The following is a 20544-nucleotide window of genomic DNA, read 5'->3' as shown; positions in this document are numbered from 1 at the left end:
GACCATTATGATTGATTCCCTTATCCCAAGCTTTGAAGGGAATTGCAAAAATTGTATTTTTAAGGGATGCTGTGGATGATGGGATATGTAGTGCTGGGGAACCCTCCCAGGCCAAGAAGGAAGACAGGTGAAGAAACCTTATTATTATGACTATTATGATTGATTTCCTTATCCTAGGCTTGGAAAGGGACTGCAAAAATTGTATTTTTAAGGGATGCTAGGGATGATGGAATATGTAGTGCTGGAGGGACCCTCCCAGGCCAAGAAGAAAGGCTGATAATGAAACCTTCTTATCATCATGACCATAATGATTGATTAAACTTATTATTATGACCATTATGGTTGATTTCCTTATCCCAAGCTTGGAAAGGGACTGCAAAAATTGTATTTTAAGGGATGCTAGGGATGATGGGATATGTAGTGCTGGGGGAACTCACCCAGGCCAAGAAGAAAGGCTGATAATGAAACCTTATTATCATCATGACCATAATGATTGATTCACCTTATTATTATGACTATTATGATTGATTTCCTTATTCCAGGCTTGGAAGGGAATTGCAAAAATTGTATTTTTAAGGCATGCTGGGGATGATGGGATATGTAGTGCTGAGGGAACTCACCCAGGCCAAGAAGAAAGGCTGATAATGAAACCTCGTTATCATCATGACCATCATGATTGATTTCCTTATCCCAGGCTTGGAAGGGAATTGCAAAAATTGTATTTTTAAGGACTGCTGGGGATGATGGGATATATAGTGGTGGGCAACCCTCCCAGGTCAAGAAGAAAGGCTGATAATGAAACCTTATTATCATCATGACCATAATTATTGATTCCCTTATCCCAAGCTTTGAAGCGAATTGCAAAAATGGTATTTTTAAAGCATGCTGGGGATGATGGGATATGCAGTGCTGGAGGGACCCTCCCAGGCCAAGAAGAAAGGCTGATAATGAAACCTTATTATCATCATGACCATAATGATTGATTTGCCTTATTCCAAGCTTGGAAGGGGGTTGCAAAAATTGTATTTTTAAGGGATGCTGGGGATGATGGGATATGTAGTGGTGGGGAACCCTCCAGTCCAAGAAGGAAGGCTGATAATGAAACCTTATTATTATGCCTATTATGATTGATTCCCTTATTCCAAGCTTGGAAAGGGACTGCAAAAATTGTATTTTTAAGGGATGCTGGGGATGATGGGATATGCAGTGCTGGGGAACCCTCCCAGGCCAAGAAGGAAGACAGGTGAAGAAACCTTATTGTTATGACTATTATGATTGATTCCCTTATCCTAGGCTTGGAAAGGGACTGCAAAAATTGTATTTTTAAGGGATGCTAGGGATGATGGAATATGTAGTGCTGGGGGAACTCACCCAGGCCAAGAAGAAAGGCTGATAATGAAACCTTATTATCATCATGACCATAATGATTGATTCACCTTATTATTATGACTATTATGATTGATTTCCTTATCCCAAGCTTTGAAGGGAATTGCAAAAATTGTATTTTTAAGGAATGCTGGGGATGATGGGATATGTAGTGGTGGGGAACCCTCCCAGGTCAAGAAGAAAGGCAGGTGAAGAAACCTTATTGTTATGACTATTATGATTGATTCCCTTATCCCAAGCTTGGAAGGGGACTGCTAAAATTGTATTTTAAGGGATGATGTGGATGATGGGATATGTAGTGGTGGGGAACCCTCCAGGCCAAGAAGAAAGGCTGATAATGAAACCTTATTATCATCATGACCATAATGATTGATTTGCCTTATTCCAAGCTTGGAAGGGAATTGCAAAAATTGTATTTTTAAGGGATGCTGGGGATGATGGGATATGTAGTGGTGGGGAACCCTCCAGTCCAAGAAGGAAGGCTGATAATGAAACCTTATTATTATGCCTATTATGATTGATTCCCTTATTCCAAGCTTGGAAGGGGACTGCTAAAATTGTATTTTTTCTAGGATGATGGGATATGTAGTGCATCTTATGTAGTTGAATGGGGATTTGTGGCTGGGAGGCGGGGCTTGAGGCCGGGCTTGACTGAGGATGCGCGGCTCCTCCTCCTCCTTCCTTTCCTTTCCCCCTTCCTCCATCCCTCCTTTCCTTGCCTTTCTCCTTCCCTCTCTTTCCTGCTCCTGTCCCTTTAAGAGCAGAGCCTGGCCTTCCTCTTCCTCTTCCTCTTCCTCTTCCTCTTCCTTGGAGAGGCCATGGCAGCAGCAGCGGATTGGGGGTCTTCTTCTGCCCAGGTAAGAAGAGAAAGAAGGAAAAGGGGAGTGGGCTTAGCAAGAGGAAGAAGGGGCCTGCCTCCATTTCCCCATGGAAGGAAATCAGGGTCTCTTCCAGGCCCACTGTGCCTCTGAGCTTGTGCAGAGTGCACTAGCAGCAAACCCACCCCCTTCTATGGCAGGCATGGTCCAACTTGGGCCTTCCCTCCAGGTGTTTTGGACTCCAACTCCCACCATTCCTCACAGCCGGTAGGCTGTGAGGAATGGTGGGAGTTGGAGTCCAAAACACCTGGAGGGAAGGCCCAAGTTGGACCATGCCTGGCATAGAACATAGAGCATGTGCAGAGTGCTCTTCTGTAGATCATGTGCAGAGTGCCTTTCAGAGCACAGAGCATTGCAAAGTATTCTTCCACAAAACTATGGAGTGCTTTTCCATAGAGCATGTGCAGAGCGCTCTTCTGTAGATCATGTGCAGAGTGCCTTTCAGAGCACAGAGCATTGCAAATTATTCTTCCACAGAACAGTGCTCTTCCATAGAGCATGTGCAGAGTGCGCTTCCATAGAGCATGTGCAGAGTGCTCTTCTGTAGATCATGTGCAGAGTGCCTTTCAGAGCACAGAGCATTGCAAAGTATTCTTCCACAAAACTATGGAGTGCTTTTCCATAGAGCATGTGCAGAGTGCGCTTCCATAGAGCATGTGCAGAGTGCTCTTCTGTAGATCATGTGCAGAGTGCCTTTCAGAGCACAGAGCATTGCAAAGTATTCTTCCACAAAACTATGGAGTGCTTTTCCATAGAGCATGTGCAGAGCGCTCTTCTGTAGGTCATGTGCAGAGTGCCTTTCAGAGCACAGAGCATTGCAAAGTATTCTTCCACAAAACTATGGAGTGCTTTTCCATAGAGCATGTGCAGAGTGTGCTTCCATAGAGCATGTGCAGAGCGCTCTTCTGTAGATCACGTGCAGAGTGCCTTTCAGAGCACAGAGCATTGTAAAGTATTCTTCCACAGAACAGTGCTCTTCCATAGAGCATGTGCAGAGTGCGCTTCCATAGAGCATGTGCAGAGCGCTCTTCTGTAGATCACGTGCAGAGTGCCTTTCAGAGCACAGAGCATTGCAAAGTATTCTTCCACAGAACAGTGCTCTTCCATAGAGCATGTGCAGAGTGCGCTTCCATAGAGCATGTGCAGAGTGCGCTTCCATAGAGCATGTGCAGAGCGCTCTTCTGTAGATCACGTGCAGAGTGCCTTTTAGAGCACAGAGCATTGCAAAGTATTCTTCCACAAAACAGTGCTCTTCCATAGAGCATGTGCAGAGTGCGCTTCCATAGAACAATTCAGAGTATTCTTCCACAGAAAAGTGCTCTTCCATAGAGCATGTGCAGAGTGCTCTTCTATAGAACATGTGCAGAGTGCTCTTCTGTAGATCATGTGCAGAGTGCCTTTCAGAGCACAGAGCATTGCAAAGTATTCTTCCACAGAACAGTGCTCTTCCATAGAGCATGTGCAGAGTGCGCTTCCATAGAGCATGTGCAGAGTGCTCTTCTGTAGGTCATGTGCAGAGTGCCTTTCAGAGCACAGAGCATTGCAAAGTATTCTTCCACAAAACTATGGAGTGCTTTTCCATAGAGCATGTGCAGAGTGCTCTTCTGTTGGTCATGTGCAGAGTGCCTTTCAGAGCACAGAGCATTGCAAAGTATTCTTCCACAAAACTATGGAGTGCTCTTCCATAGAGCATGTGCAGAGTGCGCTTCCATAGAGCATGTGCAGAGTGCTCTTCTGTTGGTCATGTGCAGAGTGCCTTTCAGAGCACAGAGCATTGCAAAGTATTCTTCCACAAAACTATGGAGTGCTCTTCCATAGAGCATGTGCAGAGTGCGCTTCCATAGAGCATGTGCAGAGTGCTCTTCTGTAGATCATGTGCAGAGTGCCTTTCAGAGCACAGAGCATTGCAAAGTATTCTTCCACAAAACTATGGAGTGCTCTTCCATAGAGCATGTGCAGAGTGCGCTTCCATAGAGCATGTGCAGAGTGCTCTTCTGTAGATCATGTGCAGAGTGCCTTTCAGAGCACAGAGCATTGCAAAGTATTCTTCCACAAAACTATGGAGTGCTTTTCCATAGAGCATGTGCAGAGTGCTCTTCTGTTGGTCATGTGCAGAGTGCCTTTCAGAGCACAGAGCATTGCAAAGTATTCTTCCACAAAACTATGGAGTGCTCTTCCATAGAGCATGTGCAGAGTGCGCTTCCATAGAGCATGTGCAGAGTGCTCTTCTGTAGATCATGTGCAGAGTGCCTTTCAGAGCACAGAGCATTGCAAAGTATTCTTCCACAAAACTATGGAGTGCTTTTCCATAGAGCATGTGCAGAGTGCGCTTCCATAGAGCATGTGCAGAGTGCTCTTCTGTTGGTCATGTGCAGAGTGCCTTTCAGAGCACAGAGCATTGCAAAGTATTCTTCCACAGAACAGTGCTCTTCCACAGAGCATGTGCAGAGTGCGCTTCCATAGAACAATTCAGAGTATTCTTCCACAGAACAGTGCTCTTCCATAGAGCATGTGCAGAGTATTCTTCCATAGAACATTGCAGATTGCACTTCCATAGAACATGTGTAGAGTGCTTTTTCGTAAAGCATGTGCAGAGTGCGCTTCCATAGAACATTGCAGACTATTCTTCCGTAGAACATGTGCAGAGGACTCTTTCGTAGAGCATGTGCAGAGTGTTCTGCTGTAGAACATTGCAGAGTGCGCTTCCATAGAGCATGTGCAGTGCTTTTCTGGAGAACACGTGCAGAGTGCTGTTCCACAGAACATTGCTGACTGCGCTTCCATAGAACATGTACAGAGTGCTCTTCTGCAGAGCATGTGCAGAGGTGTTTTCCTGTAGTACATTGCAGAGTGCTGTTCCATAGAACATTGCTGACTGAGCTTCTGTAGAGCATGTGTAGAGTATTCTTCTATAGAACATGCGCAGAGTGCTCTTTTTTAGAGCATTGCAGAATGCCCTTCCATGGAACACTGTAGAATGCCCTTCCATAGATCATGTGCAGAGTGCTCGTTCGTAGAACATGTGCAGAGTGCTCTTCTGTAGATCATGTGCAGAGTGCGCTTCTATAGAACATTGCAGAATATTCTTCCATAGAACAGTGGAGTGCTCTTTCGTAGAGCATGTGCAGACTGCTATTCCATAGAACATTGCTGACCGCTTCCATAGAACATGTGCAGAGTGCTCTTCTTTGGAGCATTGTAGAGTGTGCTTCCATAGAACAGTGCAGAGTGCATTTCCGTAGAGCATGTGCAGAGTGCGCTTCCATAGAACATTGCAGAATGCCCTTCCATACAGCATGTGTAGAGTGCTCTTCTGAAGAACACATGCGGAGTATTCTTCCATAGAGCATGTGCAGACTGCCAGGTTGTGCTACAGCTCCTATTGTTTAAAAAAAAACCCCAAGGAAATAATACTTTAAATTAAAATCAACCAATTTAGTGTGAATATAAGTTTTAGCTTGTTTTGTTTTGTTTTAAATGACGGTGCCCCCGTGGGAATATTTACTCAATAGAGAGTGCATGGTGTGGTCTGGCATGGGCTCATCAAGGGCGTCCCCTGGGCAACGTCCTTGTAGACGGCCAATTCTCTCACACCAGAAACGACTTGCAGTTTCTCAAGTTGCTACTGACACGAAAAAAAAAAATCAAGCTGTCTAATTGCAAATTTCACACTTGCCTCAGGCAGACAAGAGTTCTTTCTTCCTCCCACCCTGGACATCATTCCACAGGGATATAAACCTGCCATAGATGTGGGCAAAATGTCAGGAGAGAATGCTTCTGGAACATGGCCAGTCAGCCTGGAAAACTCACAACAACCCAATAATAATAATAATAATATTTATTTATTTATTTATTTGCAACATTTTTACCCCGCGTTTCTCACCCGAGGGGACTCAAGGCGGCTCACAACAACGGGCAAAATTCAATGCTCAAACAAAATCAGTAAAAAAACAACAACACATTTAAAATGATTAACAATAATTAATAAAAACACATTATACAAGCTTAAAAACATATAATTACTTACTTTCATTCTTCCAAGAGCCTTGCACGTAGACCTTAGTTTGTTGTTATTATTAATAATAAATTACGTGGTGCCGTGGATGAAGTGAGAGCTCGTTGTCTCGAATGATATTGGTTGGGTCATCCTGCCTTGACCGGTCCTTGACCTCCCAGCCTTGACCTCTGGTGGTTGTCTCTAATGCTGAGGATGCCTGCCATAGATGTAGGTGAAACGTCAGGAGAGAATGCTTCTGGAACATGGCCATACAGCCTGGGAAACTCACAGCAACTTAATAATAATAATAATAATAATAATAATAATAATAATTTATTATAATAATAGTAATAATAATAAGTTATTATTAATAATAAATTATGCGGTGCCATGGATGAAGTGAGAGCTCATTGTCTCGAATGATATTGGTTGGGTCATCCTGCCTTGACCGGTCCTTGACCTCCCAGCCTTGACCTCTGGTGGTTGTCTCTAATGCTGAGGATGCCTGCCATAGATGTAGGTGAAACGTCAGGAGAGAATGCTTCTGGAACATGGCCATACAGCCTGGGAAACTCACAGCAACCTAATAATAATAATAATAATAATAATAATAAATTATGTGGTGCCGTGGATGAAGTGAGAGCTTGTCTTGAATGCTATAGGATGGGTCGTCCTGCCTTGACCGGTCCTTGACCTCCCAGCCTTGACCTCTGCTTCTGGAACATGGCCATATAGTCTGGGAAACTCACAGCAACTTAATAATAATAATAATAATAACAATAATAATAGGTTATTAATAATAATGTTAATAATAATAATAAATTACGCGGTGCTGTGGATGAAGTGAGAGCTCATTGTCTCGAATGATATCGTTTGGGTCGCCCTGCCTTGACCGGTCCTTGACCTCCCAGCCTTGACCTCTTGTGGTTGTCTCTAATGCTGAGGATGCCTACCAAAGATGTAGGTGAAATGTCAGGAGAGAATGCTTCTGGAACATGGCCATACAGCCTGGGAAACTCACAGCAACCTAATAACAACGACAACAACAACAAAACAACAACAGCAACCCAATAATAATAATAATAATAATAATAAGTTAATAATAATAATAAATTATGCGGTGCCATGGATGAAGTGAGAGCTCATTGTCTCGAATGATATTGGTTGGGTCGTCCTGCCTTGACCGGTCCTTGACCTCCCAGCCTTGACCTCTGGTGGTTGCCTCTAATGCTGAGGATGCCTGCCATAGATGTGGGCGAAACGTCAGGAGAGAATGCTTCTGGAACATGGCCATACAGCTTGGGAAACTCACAGCAACCTAATAACAACAACAACAACAAAACAACAACAGCAACCCAATAATAATAATAATAAGTTAATAATAATAATAAATTATGTGGTGCCGTGGATGAAGTGAGAGCTCGTTGTCGCGAATGATATTGGTTGGGTTGTCCTGCCTTGACCGGTCCTTGACCTCCCAGCCTTGACCTCTGGTGGTTGTCTCTAATGCTGAGGATGCCTGCCATAGATGTGGGCGAAACGTCAGGAGAGAATGCTTCTGGAACATGGCCATACAGTCTGGGAAACTCACAGCAACCTAATACTAATACTACTAATAATAAGTTATTATTATTAATAATAAGTTAATAATAAAAATAAATTATGTGGTGCTATGGATGAAGTGAGAGCTCGTTGTCGCGAATGATATTGGCTGGGTTGTCCTTCCTTGACCGGTCCTTGACCTCCCAGCCTTGACCTCTGGTGGTTGCCTCTAATGCTGAGGATGCCTGCCATAGATGTGGGCGAAACGTCAGGAGAGAATGCTTCTGGAACATGGCCATACAGCTTGGGAAACTCACAGCAACCTAATAACAACAACAACAACAACAACAAAACAACAACAGCAACCCAATAATAATAATAATAATAATAATAATAATAATAATAATAACAACAATAAGTTAATAATAATAATAAATTATGTGGTGCCGTGGATGAAGTGAGAGCTCGTTGTCTCGAATGATATTGGTTGGGTCTTCCTGCCTTGACCAGTCCTTGACCTCCCAGCCTTGACCTCTGGTGGTTGTCTCTAATGCTGAGGATGCCTGCCATAGATGTGGGCGAAACGTCAGGAGAGAATGCTTCTGGAACATGGCCATACAGTCTGGGAAACTCACAGCAACCTAATACTAATACTACTAATAATAAGTTATTATTATTAATAATAAGTTAATAATAAAAATAAATTATGTGGTGCTATGGATGAAGTGAGAGCTCGTTGTCGCGAATGATATTGGCTGGGTTGTCCTTCCTTGACCGGTCCTAGGCCTCCCAGCCTTGACCTCTGGTGGTTGTCTCTAATGCTGAGGATGCCTGCCATAGATGTGGGCGAAACGTCAGGAGAGAATACTTCTGGAACATGGCCATACAGTCTGGGAAACTCACAGCAACCTAATACTAATACTACTAATAATAAGTTATTATTATTAATAATAAGTTAATAATAAAAATAAATTATGTGGTGCTATGGATGAAGTGAGAGCTCGTTGTCGCGAATGATATTGGCTGGGTTGTCCTTCCTTGACCGGTCCTAGGCCTCCCAGCCTTGACCTCTGGTGGTTGCTTCTAATGCTGAGGATGCCTGCCATAGATGTGGGCGAAACGTCAGGAGAGAATGCTTCTGGAACATGGCCATACAGTCTGGGAAACTCACAGCAACCTAATACTAATACTACTAATAATAAGTTATTATTATTAATAATAAGTTAATAATAAAAATAAATTATGTGGTGCTATGGATGAAGTGAGAGCTCGTTGTCGCGAATGATATTGGCTGGGTTGTCCTGCCTTGACCGGTCCTTGACCTCCCAGCCTTGACCTCTGGTGGTTGCCTCTAATGCTGAGGATGCCTGCCATAGATGTGGGCGAAACGTCAGGAGAGAATGCTTCTGGAACATGGCCATACAGCTTGGGAAACTCACAGCAACCTAATAATAATAATAATAATAATAATAATAAGTTATTAATAATAATGGCCTGACCCTTGTGTCCCTGGTGTTTCTTGCAGGGCGTGGAGTGGCGCCCGGGCCCCCTCCTCCGGCCGGCCCCCTGCTTCCTGCCGCGCTGTGGGGGGGAGGACGGGGAGGGGTCCGGGGCCGGTCCATCCTCCTCCTCCTCCTTGCTGTGGACGGTGGTGGGGGCGCTGCAGGCGGTGGAGCGCAAGGTGGACCTGCAGGCGGGGCGTCTGCTGGGCCTGGAGCGGAGGGCCGGCTCGGCCGAGAAGCGGCTCTCGGGCGCGGAGAAGGCCCTGGCCGAGTGCGGGCACCACCTCTCCGCCCTGCGCACCCTGGCCCAGGAGTACGTGCTGCTCCGGCGGCGCATGGAGAACATGGAGAACCTGCTCAAGAACCGGGACCTCTGGATCCTGCGCCTCCCGCCCGGCCCCAAGGCCGCCGACCCCAAGGTGAGACGGAACGACCGTGTCCCCACAACTCTGGTGCGTTGGCCGGGAAACTGTTGTGTGAAATACCGTTCTAATGGACATGTGATCGCACGCCTGCAGAAGGGTTAATAATAATAATAATAATAGTAATAATTTTATTCTTATATCCCGCCCCATCTCCCCGGAGGGACTCGGGGCGGCTTACATGGGGCCATGCCCAGACACGACAGCACAAATCAGATAAAACATTAAACCGAGCAGTAAAACTTCAACATGATTAAAAACAGTCATAAAAGTCAATATACACAATAATATTAAAATCCCGATTTGGGTCAAAAGATCCAGGCCAAGGTGCAAAGCAATATCAAGTTATCAGGGAGGGATAATTATACAGCAGGTGTAATACTTAAAGTGCTGAATGAATCCTAAAAACAATCTAGAGGGTCTACTGCTTAATAGGTAAATAACATGATCCCACAAGGATCAGTCAACGAAGGCCTTCTGGAATAGCCAAGTTTTCAGGCTCTTCCTGAATGAGAGTAGGGTAGGGTATCATTATATCAGGCATGCGCAAACTTGGGCCCTCCACCCTAGCTATGCTATTAAATTGTCAGGAGCTCAATTCAACCTGAGCTTCGAAATTTTTTAAAAACCTCCATGTATGCATGAAAGGAAGAAATGATGATGCCCCACTTGATCTGCCATATCCCAATGCTGTGTAATTCTGGGGGGGTGTAGTTTGGTGAGGCTCCCATGCTCTTTGGCAGAGGAGGCAAAAGACCTTGTGAAACTACAACTCCCTTGAGCCTTGAGCCATGGCAGCTCAAGTGGTGTCAATCTGCATTACTTTAACAGTGTCGGTGCCACCCTGTATGTGTGTAAGTGTTTCAAGTTCTCTGGGTCTCTTTGCCCTCGGTCCAGGCGCCGGTGACGGTTGACGAGGTCTCGGTCTACTTCTCTAAGCCGGAATGGGAGAAACTGGAGGAATGGCAACGGGAGCTCTACAAGAACGTCATGAAGGGCAACTATGAGTCCCTGGTCTCCATGGGTAAGCAAGATGAACCTCAGTCACTCAGATTATGTTTGGATTCCAATGTTTGTTCCTTAGCAACAAGGGAAAAGTCAATTTCTCTTGGGAATTGGCTTCCAACTGATGAGTTTTCCCGCAAGATCAGATTAGGTCTCTGCACAGAGGGAGTGAAGAATAGATTCATTAGGCAATCAGAGAAATCCTTGAAACCCAGGTGTGTAAGGCATCATCTCATGGCTTCTTGGTCAGGCCTGAGCTTAAATTAAGTGATGTTTACTTGGTGTCTCAGAACTGACAACATTGACAAAAGGTTTATGTTCTTGTCTCAGCTGTCAAGCTCATGATTCACGTTTCCTGTGTTTGCCTATGTTCCTGAAATATTTTTTTCTTGGGAAAAGGTGCTGCCTTCATGTTTATGGACTTATGCCTGTGATCGTGACTTCCTTGATTTCATGTATTTTGCCATTTTTGAACCACTGGTTTTTTGTTTTTTGTTTTTTGGTTTTTTTGTGTGTGTATAGGCTACTGCTGTCAAGGCTGGAAATTATTTCCCGGTAATAGTCTTGCTAAGCCAAATGGACCAGGACTTCCGGAAGTCCCAATATCTTGGAAGGAACAAAGATTGGATTCAGTATAGAGCAGGCATGGGCCAGCTTTGGCCTTCCACGTGTTTTGGACTTCAACTCCCACAATTCCTAACAGCCAGTTAGTGTTGGGGCTCAGGAAGATGCCGGGCATTTCTCAGAGGACAAGGGCGATAATGGGTTCCCTACTAAGGAGTCTGTGTGTGATCAGGGTGAATTACAGGTTTCGGATCAGAGAGAAGTGCAGGCAGTTAAAGATGAGATAGAGGATGTTTTGGATTCCAGTGTTTGTTCCTTAACAGGGGAAAAGTCAATTTCTCTTCGGAATTGGCTTCCAGCTGATGAGGAGTTTTCCTGTGATATCAGATTAGGTCTCTGCACGGAGGGAGTGAAAGATAGATTTATTAGATGTTCAGAAAGACTCCGTGGAAAGTCCTTGAAACCCAGGTGTGTGAGGCATAATCTCATGGTCTCTTGGTCGGGCTTGGGCTCAAATTAAGTGAAGTTTACTTGGTGTCTCAGAACTGACAACGTTGTCAACATGTTCAAGTTCCTGTTTCAGCTCTCAAGTTCACGATTCAAGTTTCCTGTGTTTGCCTATGTTCCCGAAAGAGTTTTGACTTGGGAAAAGTTCCTGCTTTCATGCTTATGGACTTATGCCTGTGATCTTGACTTCCATGATTTCATGTATTTTGCTATTTTTGGACTGTTTTTTGGTTTTGTTTTTTTTTTGTATATAGACTACTGCTATATACAAACCCACTGTAGGGGTTGCTGGGTTTGAGGTTTGATGCATGCTATGTTTCTCTCCGGCTCCTTCCCAGATTACGCCATTGCCAAACCAGAGCTCTTGTCCCGCATCGAACGCGGGGAGGAGCCATGCGCCGAGGATCGGGGCCTTTCGGAGGAAGAAGAGGCCGTCAGGGAAGTCGGCACAGGTGAGTCTGGGGATGAACTTGAACGGACCAGGCTCAATGCTATGGAACCCTGGGAGCTGTAGTTTCCCAAGGTCTGTAGCCTCCCCTACCCGAGTGCTTTGGAACGAATGCAGCCTGAGCCCTCAATCATGGGAGTTGTAGTCTGACGAAGCAGAGAAGGCTACATAGACCTTGTTGAACTACCATTCCCAGGGTTCTATAGCCTTGAGCCATGGAGGCTCAATGTCACATCTAAGAAATCATAATAATAATAACCTTCTAATAATAATAATAATAATAATAATAATAATAATAATAATAATAATAATAATAATGCCCTGTAGAGCGAATGCCACTTGGAACCACTAGAACTTGGGTGCATTGGAACCATGGGACTTGTAGTTTGACGAGGCAGAGAAGGTTATAGACCTTGTTGAATTACAATTTCCAGGGTTCCATAGCATTGGGCCATGGAGGCTCAATGTCACATCTAAGAAATCATAATAATAATAATCTTCTAAGAAATAGTAATAATAATACTGTAATAATAATAATTATATATAATTATATACAGTAGAGTCTCACTTATCCAACACTCGCTTATCCAACATTCTGGATTATCCAACACATTTTTGTAGTCAATGTTTTCAATACATCATGATATTTTGCTGCTAAATTCGTAAATACAGTAATTACTACATAGCATTACTGTGTATTGAACTACTTTTTCGGTCAAATTTGTTGTATAACATGATGTTTTGGTGGTTAATTTGTAAAATCATAACCTAATTTGATGTTTAATAGGCTTTTCCTTAATCTCTCCTTATTATCCAACATATTCGCTTATCCAACGTTCTGCCGGCCCGTTTATGTTGGATAAGTGAGACTCTACTGTATATATATATATATATATATATATATATATATATATATATATATATAAAATATACTAGCTGTGCCCGGCCACGCGTTGCTGTGGCAAAGTGGTGGTGGTATTGGTTAAAAATTGTGTAATTTTTATTTGACGTTATTTGTACTTTTTTATAAATTTTATTGTAAGTTATCTTTTTATTATATTTTATTATTTTCTTGTATCATTTTTAGTTATTTTCTGTTATAGTATTTTATTGTATTAATTTTTTAGTGTTTTTAATTATTTTTTAGTGTTTTTATTATTATTTTTATTGGGTTGCTAGGAGACCAAGTTGGAAGAGCTTAGCCTTCTAACTGGCAGCAATTGGATACAAGCAATTATTCCTCTCTCTCTCTAATTAGGACTTTATTTTTCTTTTCTTTTTGTTGTATCAACCTAGAGCCGTGGATGATGGGTTGTGTCGTCAAATTTCGAGGTTGGGGGGCCTGTAGTTTTGTTGTTTTGTGGGTCGCCGTGATGCCATCACTCTTTTATATATATAGATAATATATAGTGGACTATTATTATTATTATTATTATTATATAATAATAATAATAATAATAGTCCACTGTAGAACAAATGCCACTTGGAACAGCTTGAACTTGCTCAGTGCATTGGAACCATGGGACTTGTAGTTCGATGAGGCAGAGAACTATAGCCCTAGTTGAACTACAATTTCTAGGGTTCCATAGCATTGAGCCATGAAGGTTTAAACAACATGCTGGTTTAATTGCCTAATCCTTTTATTTCCAGCTAGTTTGCATTGCACACTTTGCAAAGATTTTGTGTTATGGGGTGAGATGTCCGTATTTTAATTCTAAAGCCAATGAAGATAGAATAAATCTGCATGCATTTTCCACTTCCTTATGAATTGACAGAATTCCCAGCGATGGTGAATGAAGACATGGTCACGTTGATCCAAAGGGAAATTGTTCCTTCGATGGTGGAAAAGTGGGATGCCGCCGAAAGGAGGTCTCTGGCGGACAACAACCCCGGTAAGGTCTCCCTTCTTTTTTTGCAAATATTTGGGTGCATCTGCACTGCAGAGTTAATGCAGTTTGACATCACTTGAATTGCTATGGGTCCTTGCAAGGGGATCCTGGGAGTTGTAGTTTTGTAAGTTCTTAAGCCTTCTCTGCATCCTAAGTTTATATTATTATATATCCTGCATGCATATTATTATTATTATTATTATTATTATTATTATTATTATTATTATTATTATTATTATTATTTGCACCCTACATCCATATTATTATGCCTCTGAAATCCATATTACTACTACTACTACTATTAGATGAACCCTAATTCCCTATTACTATGCATGTTATTATTAGATGCACCCTACATCCATATTATTATATTCTCTGTACATATTACTACTAGTAGTACTACTACTAGTATAAGATGCACCCTAAGTCCCTATTACTATGCTGCTTATTATTATTATTATTAATATTATTATTATTATTATTATTATTATTATTATTATTAGATGTACCCTACATCCATATTATAAATTCAGATTACTACTGGTACTACTAGTATAAGATGCATCCTAAGTCCCTATTACTATGCATATTATTATTAGATGCACCCTGTCCATGTTATTGTGGATAAATATGATGTTCATATTATTATTATCACCGGGCTATCCACTCCAAGCGAGGCTCACCGGGTCTCGCTTTGGTCTGACTCCTTTCCATTTCCTTCCACAGAGGACGCATAATATTATTATTATTAGATGCATAATATTATTATTATTAGATGCACCCTAAGTCCTTGTTATTGTAGATGAACTGTAGTTCCTATTTAAGTCCATATTATTGTAGATGCTTATTACTATGCTTTTTATTATTATTATTATTATTATTATTATTATTATTATTATTATTATTATTATTATTATTTATTAGGTGCACCCTACATCCATATCATAAATCCAGTTTACTCCTCGTACTACTATTAGTAGATGCACCGAAGTCCCTAGTACTATGCATATTATTATTATTATTATTATTATTATTATTATTATTATTATTATTAGATGCACCCTAAGTCCTTGTTATTGTAGATGAACTGTAGTTCCTATTTAAGTCCATATTATTGTAGATGTTTATCATTATTATTATTATTACTTTTATTATCAGATATACCCTACATCCATATTCTAAATCCAGATTACTACTAGAACTATTATTATTAGATGCATCTTAAGTCCTTGTTATTGTAGATGAACTGTAGTTCCTATTTAAGTCCATATTATTGTAGATGCTTATTACTATGCTTTTTATTATTATTATTATTATTATTATTATTATTTATTAGGTGCACCCTACATCCATATCATAAATCCAGTTTACTCCTCGTACTACTATTAGTAGATGCACCGAAGTCCCTAGTACTATGCATATTATTATTATTATTATTATTATTATTATTATTATTATTATTAGATGCACCCTAAGTCCTTGTTATTGTAGATGAACTGTAGTTCCTATTTAAGTCCATATTATTGTAGATGTTTATCATTATTATTATTATTACTTTTATTATCAGATATACCCTACATCCATATTCTAAATCCAGATTACTACTAGAACTATTATTATTAGATGCATCTTAAGTCCTTGTTATTGTAGATGAACTGTAGTTCCTATTTAAGTCCATATTATTGTAGATGCTTATTACTATGCTTTTTATTATTATTATTATTATTATTATTATTATTATTATTTATTAGGTGCACCCTACATCCATATCATAAATCCAGTTTACTCCTCGTACTACTATTAGTAGATGCACCGAAGTCCCTAGTACTATGCATATTATTATTATTATTATTATTATTATTATTATTATTATTATTATTAGATGCACCCTAAGTCCTTGTTATTGTAGATGAACTGTAGTTCCTATTTAAGTCCATATTATTGTAGATGTTTATCATTATTATTATTATTACTTTTATTATCAGATATACCCTACATCCATATTCTAAATCCAGATTACTACTAGAACTATTATTATTAGATGCATCTTAAGTCCGTGTTATTGTAGATGAATATGTTCATATTATTGTTATTATCACCGGGCTATCCACTCTCAAGCGAGGCTCACTTTGGTCTGACTCCTTTCCATTTCCTTCCGCAGAGGACGCCCCGTTTTCCCACTCGCCCCCGGAAGCGGAGACGGGGACCGGAGACGTGGTGATTTATAGCACACTTCCGGATGAGGAGGAGGAGGAGGAGGAGGGTGAGGACTTGGTTGTGGGTCCGTCGGCGGAGGAGGATCCCCCCCAAAGGGCCCCCGACTTTGGCGACTTCACCACCATCATCGTCCAGGAGGGGGCGCTGCCGGGCGAGGCCCCGTTCGTGTGCCCCGAGTGCGGGAAGAGCTTCCTCTACGAGGAGCAGCGCGAGCTTCACCGGCGGACTCACCCCAGGATCCCCGCCGGAGAGAGACCCATCCGGTCTGAGATCCTGCCTCCGCCCACGCCGAAGGTGTACCCGTGCCCCGAGTGCGAGCGCTGCTTCCCGCACCCGTCGAGCCTCAGCAAGCACCGGCTCTGGCACTCCGGGGAGCGCCCGCACACCTGCGGCGAGTGCCAGAAAAGCTTCCGGCTGAAGATCAACCTGCACTTGCACCAGCGGAGCCACGCCGCCTCCTCGTCCGCGGCCAAGGCCGGCTCGTACATCTGCGGGGAGTGTGGCCGCGGGTTCAACCACCACTCGAACTTCCTGCGGCACCAGATGATCCACACGGGGGAGCGGCCCTACTCCTGCGCCGAGTGCGGGAAGACCTTCATCCGCAAGGAGCACCTGGCCACCCACCGCCGGCTCCACACCGGGGAGCGGCCCTACCGCTGCGCCTTGTGCCAGAAGAGCTTCACCCGCAAGCAGCACCTCGTCGGGCACCAGCGCCTCCACGAGGCCGAAGGGCACGCGCCGTGGATCGGAAACGACCACAACGGGGGGAGCCTCGGGCCGGAGGGGTTCCCCACGTAAAGCGGGTCGGCTCGATCGGCACCGTCCGGACCGGCAACTGTTTGGAGGCGGTGGAATGATGGCCGTGACCCTTTTGGACTGTGCGTCTGTCAAGTTCATGGACTACATGTCCCAGCATCCATCTGATTCGAAGGAAGGGATTTCCCTATCGAGTCGGCTTTCCTCACCTCGGGCCGGGGATTCTGGGAGTTGCAGTGTCAGCAACAGGAGGACACGTTTGGCATCCTGGGCTAAGGAAGCCCAAGGACAAGGCAACCGTTTGTGTTTTGGACTTCATTTCCCATCATCCAACTAACTTTGGGGGTCCCAAAAAGGACCTATCTCCATAAAGGCAGACCTTTGTGTTTCGGACTACACTTCCCATCATCCAGCTAACTCTAGGGATTCTAGAGAGGACCTATCCCAGTAAAGGCAGAACTTACTGTTTCGGACTACACTTCCCATCATCCAGCTAACTCTTGGGATCCCAGAAAGGACTTCTCCCAATCAAGGCAGACCTTAGTGTTTTGGACTGCACTTCCCATCATGCAGCTAACTCTGGGAATCCCAGAAAGGACTTACGCAATGAAGACAGATCTTAGTGTTTTGGACTGCACTTCCCATCATCCAGCTAACTCTGGGAATCCCAGAAAGGACTTATCCCAATCAAGGCAGACTTTTGTGTTTTGAAGAATTCATCCTATCATCCGGTTAACTCGGGGGATCCCAGAAAGGACCTATCCCAATGAATGCATTTTGGACTGCACTTCCCATCATCCAGCTAACTGGAAATGTCAGGAAGGACCTATCTCAATAAGGGCAGACCTCTGTGTTTTGAATTACACTTCCCATCATCCAGCTAACTGGGAATGCCAAGAAGGATCTATCTCAATAAGGGCAGACCTCTGTGTTGCAGACTGCACTTCCCATCATCCAGTTAACTGGGAATGCCAAGAAGGATCTATCTCAATAAGGGCAGACCTCTGTGTTTTGAATTACACTTCCCATCATCCAGCTAACTGGGAATCCCAGAAAGGACCTGTCTCAATAAGGGCAGACCTCTGTGTTTCGGACTGCACTTCCCATCATCCAACTAACTGGATATCCCAGAAAGGACCTGTCTCAATAAAGGCAGACCATAGTTTTTGGACTATGCTTCCCATCATCCAGCTAACTGGGGATCCCAGAAAGGAAGGAAGGACTCTGTTTGGGTTTGGGACTGCACGTCCCAGCATCCCGCTCACGCTGGGAATCCAAAGAAAAGAGCTTCCCTGTCAAGGCAACTGTTTTGGGGTCTTTAGGTCTTTTCCAGCCTTGCTGTCTAGGAGAGTATGTTGGGCTTGGGACTACATCCCAGCAGCAGACCCCTGCTCGGGCCAGGGAGAGAAATGAAATGCCGAGCTCAATAGGACAGGTGACCCAACTGGCTTTGAAACCGTCCATGTGGGAAGGGGTCTAGGAGTCTGGATGGACCACTAGCCGAACGTGAGCCAAGAGTGTGATGCGGCAGCTCAAAAGGCCAATGCGATTCTATGCTGCATCCCAATTAGATGCCAGAGCTGTTTGGCAGGGCCATGGATCTACGGAGGTTTCAGAGTCTGGCTGGCCATCTGTCGGGAGGGTTTTGATGGTGCCTTCCTGCCTGGTTAGAAGGGGGCTGGGCTGGATGGCCTTTGGGGGTCCCTTCCACTCTAGGATTCTATGAAGTCATAGCTCGGTTTCGGACTACACATCCCAGCATCCCGCTGATTCCGATTAATTATACAACGAACAATGACTTCTCTATCAAGTCCGCCTTTGCCATAAATCCAGACTTATGTCCATGTTACGAAAACACGGTTTATATACAGTATATATATTTTTATGTGTGTGTGTGTGTGTGATCTCCGAATGGTAAAAGTGTCGGGACTTCCTTGTTGGTGTCTTTCTTAACCCAAGGGTTGCATCTACACTGGGGAGTTAATGCGCTTTGATACTACTTCAGCCTCCCTGGCACAAACCTACAAGTCCACAAATCACATTGCCATCAACCAAGTTAATATGGTTTCACAGATTGGAAAAAATGTGTTGGAAATCCCAACTCCGGCCTGGAGGTGGCGCTGTGGCAAAACAGGAGCGCCTTTTCCCCCTGCGCCATAGGCATGGCGGTGAGGAGGCGTGGCCAAGGCGCTTCTGGTGGGCGGGGCCTCAAAGAGACTGTGGGATAAATGGAACTTCCGGCTCTCCTTCCACATGGCCTGCAACGCCCTCTACTGGCCAATTACTGTTATGACAATAAATATATCTTATACTAACCAGGAGCAACCTATTATTATTAATAATAAATAAATATATTTATTAATATATATATTTATATATATAAAGAAGAAAGAAAAGAAAAAGAAGATATAATTATTATATACATAAAGACTATATGTATATATCTTGTTATATATATATACATACACACACAGTAGAGTCTCACTTATCTAATATAAATGGGCCGGCAGAACGTTGGGTAAGTGAAACTGTTGGATAATAAGGAGGGATTAAGGAAAAGCCTATTAACACATTAATTTATGATTTTACAAATTAAGGACCAAAAACATCATGTTTTACAACAAATGGACAAAAAAAGCAGTTCAGTACTCGGTAACGTTATGTACTGTATGTATATATATATACATATAAAATGTATGATATATATAATATATACTAATAATGTATAATTATATATATATATATATATATATATATATACACAGTAGAGTCTCACTTATCCAAGCTAAACGGGCCGGCAGAAGCTTGGATAAGCGAATATCTTGGATAATAAGGAGTGATTAAGGAAACGCCTATTAAACATCAAATTAGGTTATGATTTTACAAATTAAGCACCAAAACTTCATGTTATACAACAAATTTGACAGAAAAAGTAGTTCATTATGCATTGCTATGTAGTAATTACTGTATTTACGAATTTACGAATGTAGTAATTACTGTATTTACGAATTTAACACCAAAATATCACAATGCATCGAAAACATTATACATTAATGCTACGTAGTAATTACTGTATTTACGAATTTAGCACCAAAACATTGCAGTGTATTGAAAACATTGACTACAAAAACATTGGCTACTAACAAATTGACTACAAATAAAGATAGAATTGCATAAAATGAACTTACAGTTAACAATATTGTTGGAAGTTAAATCCATAAAATGTTCAGTCCTTGCTGCCTAGAGAAACAGCTATGGATCGAGGCGGGAGGCAGACTGTTGGATGATCCAGAATGTTGCATAAACAAAGATTGGATAACCAAGACTCTACTGTGTATATACATACACATATTTATGTTTCATTACTCTCTACACACACATATATTAATTCATGTATTATATATAATTCTCATATTAACCAGGAGCATATA

At 42.6% G+C, this 20544-nt stretch overlaps 1 protein-coding gene across 1 annotated transcript; it reads left to right on the top strand.

The window, feature by feature from the left end:
• The first annotated feature begins 1045 nt into the window (after window positions 1-1045).
• On the top strand, window positions 1046-19046 carry LOC100559965 (zinc finger protein 777). Its single transcript, XM_062984457.1, has 6 exons — window positions 1046-2243; window positions 9329-9724; window positions 10625-10751; window positions 12142-12255; window positions 14027-14143; window positions 16302-19046. The coding sequence occupies exons 1-6, from the start codon at window positions 2205-2207 to the stop codon at window positions 17153-17155; spliced, it is 1647 nt and encodes a 548-aa protein (XP_062840527.1). The 5' UTR covers window positions 1046-2204; the 3' UTR covers window positions 17156-19046.
• Window positions 19047-20544: the final 1498 nt, after the last annotated feature.

This window comes from Anolis carolinensis, chromosome 6 (genome assembly GCF_035594765.1).
Source record: "Anolis carolinensis isolate JA03-04 chromosome 6, rAnoCar3.1.pri, whole genome shotgun sequence".
NCBI lineage: Eukaryota > Metazoa > Chordata > Lepidosauria > Squamata > Dactyloidae > Anolis > Anolis carolinensis.
This window is presented reverse-complemented; position numbering and strand designations above follow the sequence as displayed.